The sequence below is a fragment of the Brachyhypopomus gauderio genome, chromosome 16, assembly GCF_052324685.1.
Source record: "Brachyhypopomus gauderio isolate BG-103 chromosome 16, BGAUD_0.2, whole genome shotgun sequence".
Lineage (NCBI taxonomy): Eukaryota > Metazoa > Chordata > Actinopteri > Gymnotiformes > Hypopomidae > Brachyhypopomus > Brachyhypopomus gauderio.
The window spans coordinates 9440151-9450026 of record NC_135226.1 but is presented as its reverse complement, the minus strand read 5'-3'; the positions used below and the strand labels follow the sequence as shown (position 1 = coordinate 9450026).

General features: G+C 43.4%; 1 protein-coding gene across 2 annotated transcripts in view; it reads right to left on the bottom strand.

Annotated features, from left to right (window-relative positions):
- Positions 1-2561: 2561 nt before the first annotated feature.
- ptbp2b (polypyrimidine tract binding protein 2b) overlaps positions 2562-9876 on the bottom strand; it is a 13764-nt gene continuing 6449 nt past the window's right edge. For both annotated transcript variants that reach the window (XM_076975936.1, XM_076975937.1), the window contains 5 exons: positions 8348-8381; positions 7693-7785; positions 7313-7529; positions 6823-6900; positions 2562-4918 (listed from right to left, as the gene is read on the bottom strand). In XM_076975936.1, the coding sequence (XP_076832051.1) occupies positions 4789-4918; positions 6823-6900; positions 7313-7529; positions 7693-7785; positions 8348-8381 (552 nt within the window). In that variant the 3' untranslated portion in view covers positions 2562-4788. The remainder of the gene's footprint in view (positions 4919-6822; positions 6901-7312; positions 7530-7692; positions 7786-8347; positions 8382-9876) is intronic.

Below are 9876 nucleotides of genomic sequence, written 5' to 3'. Positions count from 1 at the left end.
GAGAGCGAGAAAAAGACAGAAAGAGAGAGAGAACCTGGACTGGCAAACCTCTTCCTGAGCCTAGATTTCAGCAGATCAATTGGATTTTTAAGTCGACCAAGAGATATGATTCAATTGCAAATCCTCACCCACAGTTAATTCACATACCTGCAATGGCTATTAATATGTTGCCATAATGTTGCCAAAAAGAGGACTGAAATTTGTGATAGTTTGAGTCATTTACTGATCTCCTTAATCGGGACTGGATCTTAGTTTGTAGCGCAAAGGCCCATGTAATAAATGAGCACAAATATTAGTATAAAAGGCATAACAGGCTACACTGTGATGAATTCATTTTCAACACTAGAGCTATTGAAGTTGATCTGCTGAACAAAGGAGACTTTTCACTAATCCTGAATATGTATGAGCAAGAAGACGTATAGTGTGTATATGATCTCACAGCCACAGTGCAGCAGCGAAATGCTTTAAGCGTGTAACTTAATTCCTGCCTTCTAAAAACTGCACTGCAAATCTGTGCCTGCCTAGTTTTGCGTGTGAAACGTTACTAAGAGTCGAGTGATGGCGGCAGTGCTGTGTGTTGTTTGCTGGTCCTCTTTAACTTCTAATGTGCTCCATGTTCATCTGTGAACGCCAACAGTCCCCCTGCTAGCTCTTCCCTTCACAAGTTCCTTTTAACAGTTCTGCAGGCTATTATGGAGTCGCTCATAAGCTTCAAATCTCTGCTAATTGAAAAGTGTGTGTGCCTGCGAGTGCATCATTAAGGGGAGGGCCGCCATCACGTCTCCACTGAGCATTAAATATACGGGGGGGGGGGGGGGGGGGGGGTTTGGGGCTAAACACTCACTACAGTAGCAGTGTAATTCTTTCTATTCCTCTTCGTGTAGTGGCGTTATTGGCCTGTTGCTTTGTGGGTAGCAATTTGGAGTTATTTTTTCTGATGTCCCCTGTTGAAACTGAAGCGATTTGTGCACTTTGAACATTTTAAGAGGATGTCTGAGTCAATGGAGAAAAGTAAACAAATTATAGCATAATACTTTATTTATGAAAATTATATTAACAGGCTTCCTTTCATATATTTGAGTGTGTGTCCCTTCACCATTAACTGTCCAGCAACGATAGAACACAACAGAAGTAGGATCGCACTTGACAAACGTCGTAAAAAATTAGGCAGGGACGATGGACAGTGTTTTCAGTACAAGGACGGGAGGTGTTATTTCACACTCAAGCAATAGTTATGGTTTCAGTTCTGAATATCAAACATTACTTCACAGATTCACAGTAGGTTACTATCCTGGGCCAAACCCAAGGCCATCCACCAATTTCACATGGCCCATTAAAAATGAATGCAAGATGGCCATCATATCATTTGCATTTAGATAAAAGTCGACTTTATTGGGGGAAATCTCCTCTCAACAGTGTGATCAGAGAAATTTGGCTTTAATGTGTGAATAAATGTCCTGTAAGAATCTCCCACCCACCAACACTCTCAGTTGTGTGGCTGCATGGCTGATGAAGATTTAATTTACAAGACTGGACTGTCACATTTGCAGTGGACTTCTCAGCTGACTCCAAAATCACATGGCGATGGCCCAGCTGAGGATCACCACTGAGTAAGCCACACTGTATCATACCACGAATATTAACCTCCACTCCAGGTATGAGGGACTCGGTTGTTCATGCACAAAGTCAAACAGGCATCTTTGGATTCATATAATGACCACAAACTCGTGAAACCAAAAATACATCCCTATTACCAGACATGTCCAAGAATACAAATGAAACATTCAATTCAGTAAGATGCAAGAAAATGGGATTTTTCTTTTTTGAAAAGAAACTGACCCTGAATATGTCATCACTCTACCCTGTTCACAAATTCTGCCAAACGTCTGAGACATGTGAAGTAATTTAGACCCCATGCAACCTCTAATACCAGCAGCAATTTCCCAAAGGAAAGATGGAGGGAATGATTACCCTTGTGTCTGGTAAAGTGTTAATTCTCTTCAGGAAATTCTCTCGATACCGTGACCATAGATCAAGAGAGACATGCAGAGAACATTTCTGTTAAAAATGGATCAGTTTTGTCTGGAGGGGCCACTGAGGACTGCGAGACCCGTTACTGTTGCTTTGCTGGAACAGATAAAAAAGGAATGAGGCATCTAGATTCCAGGGCTGTACATTCCAATCGGTGTGTGTTGCAAGGTCACCATGAAACACCTGATTACTGCAAAAAGACGTGCTTTTCATGTTCGTGGTTTATGCCTCTAATGTCTACTCTGAAATTTCCTCAACCCTTCTGGAGCACCGTCGCTCACAGTAAACGTGTAAGTGTTGGGGTAGGACAGGGTGGAGCGGGGAGGGAGAGTTCTCCAGTCTGTAAGTGACTCAGGGACACCTCAGAACGAAGAGACAGAGCTGAGCTAAAAGTAGACAGATTGGTCAGAACAGGGCTCGGTCAAAATAACAGGCAGTCAGAGGAAAGTGACCTCCGAGAGGAGAGGACAGAGGGAACAGGGAGGGGAATAGTATATTAAGCTCTGGGGAAAGTAAAAAGAGTCCATGTGTTTTACACTGTACTTAAGTGCCTTGTTCAGGGATATGTACTTGTTGAGGTCTTTTTTTTTTTTACCTCCACCTACACACAACTATGCTGTCCCCCTTTAACCAGTGAATATAGGATTGTTAAAAAATGTTTCACTATAAATTCATAACTGAATAGTCTACATAAATGACTCAAGCAAACACAATGTCCGTGGTTTGTGAATCATAGAAATGTAAAGATCTAATGTTTTGATTAATCTCAGCTTGTACTTGGGTTCCTTCAGAATGTGTTTAGAATTTGCAGTTTCACATAGAGAATTTGGAGGCCACCTAAAAATTCTGCACTTAAACCTGAAATTCCACACTCATCGTACATCGACTCAAAGGACTGTTAGCATGTTGTTCACCAACCAGTATCACCCAGCGCCTGTACTCTCTAGCAAACGCCACCATGCCTTTTCCTCATTACTGCCTTTACCGAACACACCCCTCCAGAACAAAAGAAAGACAAGTCCTGACCTCAACTGGACCTTGCAAAGTTTAAATAAATTATAAAATAAATAGATGCATAACTCTGTCCCCCAGTGCGAAGAGGAGCAGGAGAGAGTGAGAGAGAGACAGTGGAGAGACAGAGAGGTGAATACAGAGTTGCAGGAGTTTTTATTCAGCATGCTACACAGAGAAAGCACACCACCACCACCACCACCTCCGCCACCATCACCACCACCACACAGGGAGCTAACGGCAGGAGCTCGGTAGAAAAGGAACTTTTAATCTTATTACTTTCAAACGACACAGAGATTATACATTTCTAAAGATGTAAAAACTCAACCCATGTAGAAAATATACACAGTGACACCCTCCATCTATGCGTTTTGGACCCCAGAATGCATCCTGTCATTTGTTTAATGCAGCAGTTGTTGACAAGTGATCCCCCTCCCCAACCTCCAGACACATATTCTACATATTCTCAACCTTATTTTACCCCCATGGCAACTAGCAGAAAAAGGCTGAATGATCCAGCTTTGCACAACACAGAAAAATAAGACAGAAGGCACGTTAACTTTGGTCCCGACATTTCTACACGTGAGGACAACAGTTCACAATGACATCAGTGACATCACAAAACCCAACAAAGGTCTCAGATGCATTCAGATTCAGCTAACAGCAAGATGTGCTGGTGCCCATCAAACAAGTGATTTTTATCAAAACACGTACAAGGAGCTGTTTGATGCCCTTTACTTTTTAGTGTGCTTCATGTAGTTTGAATTCAGTTTTGACAGGTTTGCCTCTGATCACAAAAACCAGAGGGCAAAGACATGTGATGTTTCACTTGTTTGCTTGAACTGTGTATCGGACTTGTTGCCTTGCTAGTAACGAACCTGAACACACTATGGTCAAACACATGCAACAGCTTTTCCTCACTACAGCCAAGACCCAGTAGTACCATCATAAAAAAAAAAAAAAACAGCGCCACTTTCAAGCTAAAAACTAGAAAACAAACAAGAAACCAAGAGAACAGACAAACAAAGATGATCTGGGAGTATCCAAACAGTAGGTGCTGTAATATATTATACACTACACTGCCTTGTTTGTGTGTGCGTGCGTGTGTGTGTGTGTGTGTGTGCATATGTGTGTCCAGCATTAAATTTTATACTGTATTTTAAGATTCATGTCCAAACAAAATCCACCTCCTTTCCAGAAACAAACAGGACATAACGTGTACTGTCAAATGCTGGACCTGTCCAATCACATCACGCATACGCCGGTGATGCATAACTGGAGTTTTGCTTCTGGTTGAGACCAACAGCAAGACAGCTGAGCTGGAAAAACACACTAGCGCATTAAAGATCGTACAGAAGCAACGGTCCGGGTCAGGGCAAAGACTCTCGCCACCACTTCTCAAAGGTAGAAAACGAGCGTGCCTACACTTCCATCGCCTGCGCTAGAGGGATGCAGAGAAGATGCTGCCTGGTGTACGTAAGGCACATTGTGTCGTGGGGGGAAACAGCCCGAACACACAAACGACAGGGTGAGGAGGAGCAGTTCTCAGAGAGAGAGAGAGAGAAAGAGAGTGCACGAAAGCACGAGAGAGTGCACGAGAGAGAGTGAATGAGAGAGCATGAGAGCGTGAGAGCTGCAGTCGGTGTGTTTCTGTTATGGACTCCAGGAATGAGTGATCCAAATGACGTTGACTCTGGGCTCCGTAGGGCGTGGAGGGGAGATTAGGCTACAGACTGTGGGGTGCCTTCAGATGGTGGACTTGGAGAAGGAGACCCTCAGGCGATGGCCGCTACCCATGTCGTAGTTGTGGAGGTCGATCAGGGATTGGATGGCTTCCTCCACCGTGGCCATCTGCAGGAGGGCCATCTTCCGGTCTCTGGGGCCAAAGAAAGGTGGAGAATGGTCAGATGGGGTAACAGAGCCACTTAAAGATAACCAACCACTCCCACTGCAGGGGGGGCACCCACAAGCCAGGGGAAGCCCATTCTCAGTGTAGCTCCTAAAAGCTCTTCAGTAATGCATTTCATTAAAATACATAAAACTAACAGAGCATCCAGAATACACTTAGTAGACTTGTAGAATATATCTGGAAGAGGTGCAGAAACTCTGCTTTATGTTAACGTGCCATTACTGGCTTGGTTCACTCATGCTGTTCCTCTGTGTTATAGGTTGGCAGTTTTCTTTATGTAACATTTCTGCACAGTGACACATTAGCTATTCTCTGGATGAAATGGTCAAACTGTTCAAACCTATTTCAGCTGGCCACAGATGTTGCCTATGTGCTTGGTTAGCTCGCATTATTAAGCTAACTAGGTAAAATTCTAGATGTATTAGAGCTGTAGCTAGCCAGTGTCAGCCTGAACCTAAGACTGTAGGAGCCACTGGAGCTGCCATCACTCTACATTTTAGTTGGTCCAAGTCTTTTCTTTGTAATGTATCTCTGGAAAATGCTGATATTCCAAATGCTTCTCTTTTTTTCCGCAGTCATTAGACCGATACGTACCACTATACGACATAACAGCTAATACGTGGTATGTAGCCTTGGTCATTACCAAACTATCTTAGTAAAATAACACAGAGGATTCTTTCGGTGTCCATATTGCCCAGTTGCCTAGCAACACTATTCGACTTTAACTACTCACACAGCAAGCACCGAGTGTTAACTATCTATATTGAAGGAACACATTCTATGTGAACACACTATTATTTGATCAGGCACTTTAAAAGACTGTATGTATTTTTACAGGTAGTATAGGTGTGTATGTTATGTATAGCTTGTAGTAAGGAACTGTAAAAGGACCCTCCCAAAAACATAAAACATAACTGCACTGTGAATACTGCCTTTCAAACATGATGTGAGTCTTCATACTTCTTCATATTCTGAATACATAACACATGTCCAGCCTTGTGGACATTGGTAAATAAAGTTAAATCAAATGCGTTGGATTCAAGGGAAAAAACTGCAGAGCATGAGTCACAAGGACTGGGGCGGACAATTACTGCCCTCCAGAAATGTAACAAGGCATGTTAGAGATATGTGTGGAGATGATGAGTATAGTAATGTGCGGAGATGAAGAGTATACTAATGTGCGGAGATGATGAGTATAGTAATGTGTGGAGATGATGAGTATAGTAATGTGTGGAGTTGATAATTATAGTAATATGTGGAGATGATGAATATAGTAATGTGTGTAGATGATGAGTATAGTAATGTGTGTAGATGATGAGTATAGTAATGTGTGGAGATGATGAGTATAGTAATGTGTGGTGATGGTGAGTATAGTAAGGTGTGGTGATGGTGAGTATAGTAATGTGTGGTGATGGTGAGTATAGTAATGTGTGGTGATGGTGAGTATAGTGATGTGTGGAGATGATGAGTATAGTAATGTGTGGAGATGATGAATATAGTAATGTGTGGTGATGGTGAGTATAGTAATGTGTGGAGAAGATGAGTATAGTAATGTGCGGAGATGATGAGTATAGTAATGTGCGGAGATGATGAGTATAGTAATGTGCGGAGATGATGAGTATAGTAATGTGTGGAGATGATGAGTATAGTAATGTGTGGAGTTGATCATTATAGTAATGTGTGGAGATGATGAATATAGTAAAGTGTGGAGATGATGAGTATAGTAAAGTGTGGAGATGATGAGTATAGTAATGTGTGGAGATGATGAATATAGTAATGTGTGGTGATGGTGAGTATAGTAATGTGTGGAGAAGATGAATATAGTAATGTGTGGAGATGACTAGTCGTGAAATCATGAAACCGGCTCTTACTGAAAGAACTTGAAGGCTTTAACTGTGCCTCCAGAGTTGGAGAAGAGAAGTCTCAGGTCATCCTCAGTGACATCCTCTCTGCCAAATAGATGAGACGGTCACGTTTCTCAAACACAGGAGGAGAAACAGTAGTGCTCACAGAGACAAAAACCCCACAATAACCCCAACCCTTCTCCTCCATCAGTACTGCACTGCATAATTAAGCAGACTTTGGGTTTTTTTTACTCCTGTGTCTGTGCTACAGACAAAACTGCTAATTAGTTTTTAAAAAAGAAAAATGTGGCCATGCAACATTTAAGCTTTATATCTGGAACATTTCTAGCATGTTATTAGTGTAATAATACAAGAGGACAGACGCTGAAGATGTTTGAACAAAGCACCAATATCAAATGACAAGTGTCATAAGAAGCAAAATATACTTTGATTCTCTGTTTTTAATCTTCTCTTTAAACTGAGATTGTTCTTCTGATGTCCGAGTGTCCTGACTCACGGGATGTTGGAGAGGTGGAGGGTGGCTGACGGGGGGAAGATGTTCTGGAAGTTCTTGGAGCCGGGCTTCTTGAAGCGGTGCAGGGGTGAGTTGGTGAAGTCCTTGGTGAGGCCCTGGTCATCCAGGCCCTCCCGGGGGAGCTGCACTGTGTGGTGCTTGGACAGGGTCACACGGATGATCTTCCCATACATCTTCTGCCCATTCAGGTGGCTCATTGCTGCACGGGAACAAAAGCAGATCTCCAGACATTCACATTTAGATTTATATGACACTACTGAAATATTAGCTGACTACTGAAGTTCACTGAAAGGACGGCAAGGAGGGGGGAGACATTTCAGCTGCCCCCTGACCCCAACAGCGCCCCCTTCATAGAGCCCTACCTAGCTGCGCCTGGTTCCCGTCTGCCATCTGGATCAGCGCACTGTCCTTCTTGTTATAGAGGATCTTCACCCGCTGCACATCGCCGTACACGCCTTCACGATGGGCGGGGCAAGGGACGGGGCAGGGGGCGGGGCAGGACGGGTGAAGGACAAGTTAGTGCTTCATGAGCTTGGGTTCGCGTGCAAAACAATCAACGGTGAGGAAGATGGTACTTCCGGAAAAAATAAAATAAAAAGATCTACACCAGCACTTAAGTGTTTTTCAAATAGAGCAGAGTACATATTCTGACAGGCCCTCCCAAAAAAAGAAGCTTAGTGATATGGCAAAGTTAAATCGGAAAGCCTACATGCAAAATAATCTAGCATGCATTACGGTAAGCTGTATATGAGGAGAGACAGAAAGAGCAAGGTAGAGACACAGCCTTCAGAAGATCAAAGACCAAAAATAAAGGAACAAAAAGCCCTGCATATAAACCTCAGACTTGGATCAAAAACAGAAAGGTAAAATGAAAAGATTTCTGCACTACAGTCAGATAATTATGTAAACCTAAACTGACAAAAGAAACCATAATATTATTGAAATTAAAGTCAAGGAAACAAATTAAATGACAGAAGTAAATTAAAAAAAAGAGGTAGATTGCCAACGATAACATACCGAAGAGGGTAAAGAGACTTTGGGGCGTAACCATCTTTAGAAGGAGAGAAGAGCAAGCAGCGTGAGACAGGAAGAGAGAAGTCGAGGAAGGGCGGAGATGAACAGATCGTCCATAACGGAGGGGGTGGTTTCCCGCACGATGGTGAGGTGACCATGGAGCATGGGTCAAGGCAGTTAATTGGGGCGAGTTGGTCCGAGGAGGAACATTTGTTTTTGTTTGTTTGTTTGTTTGTTTTGGGTCCGGCACAAAGCATGGGGGAGAGCGGATAAAGGGGGAGGGGTCACACAAGGTGGCAGGAGGGGAGGGGAGGGGGTGGGTTGGAGGGGGGGAGCAATGTGGAGTAAAAACAAGAAAAAAAAAAGGAGTTGGGGACAAAAAAAATAATAATACAGGTCAGTACACAGGAAATGCAGGAGTTTGGTCAGAAATGGCAGGGCTGTCTTTCTTTCTGTTCTTAATTTCTTGAACATTGCTTGAATTGTGCCAAATGTAGTCCCCCAAGACCAAACCCGGGCAAGGCACATTTACATAGACTCACTGCAGCAGAGGAATGGCGGAGAGACAGGGGCATGCAGGGGATGGCTGTGGGTTCAGTGGCTAGAGCTCCACACAGTATGAGATGCAGGCAGAGCTGGTTAAAGGAGGGCTAGCCCAGGTCGTTAGGGCAAGGCCAGGCCATGCAGCTCGTGGGCATGAAAACCACCTTGCAGAGTTATGGGCATCAGTAGAGAGCACATGTTTAAAAACCACAGACCCACAAGAGCGTTTGGGAAAGGAAACCATGATGGGAGAAAATTACTGGGACAATTCACAGGTAGAGAAGAAGTAATAATAATAATAATAATAATAATAGAAAGTGAAAGAGATGAGGCGGGGGTGGAGCTACCACTTTTCATACCAACTTTGAATAGCTTAGAGAGAGGCAGTGGAACACCAGGAGAGGGAGAGAGAAGTTACAGCTTAGAGAGAAAAGACAGTTAGATATTACTTCAGGATAGAGTCACAGATAGAGAATGCAAGAATGTGCATGAGAGTGAGGGGGAGAGAGAGGGAGAGAGAGAGGGAAAGAGGGAGAGAGAGAGAGAGAGAGAGAGAGAGAGAGAGAGAGAGAGAGAGAGAGAGAGAGAGAGACAGTGATCAAAACTTGTACAGAATGCACAGAGCGACTGCACAGAGACCCTCCATTTTGACAAGAACTTCATCAGCAAAACACTCTTTCAGTATATTTATGGGGGAGTATTTGCCAATGTTCATGAACTAGCTTACACATCGCTGCCAAGTCACTTCCTACTAGGACAATCAGCTAAGTGTAAATATACTGAAGTAACATTAAAACCCAGGAGCCCAGTGGCGACGGTGGTATGTCACAGGCTCAGGGGTGCACACGGACAGACAGCTGCTCACCATTAAACATGAGCTACATTACACTTTTTTTTGGCTTTGTGGGTGATTGGTGCAAATCTGGTGCAAATCTGGTTTGGCAGTGTTCTGTGAGCTATTATACGTGAGCGGTTCTACTCAGGACAGA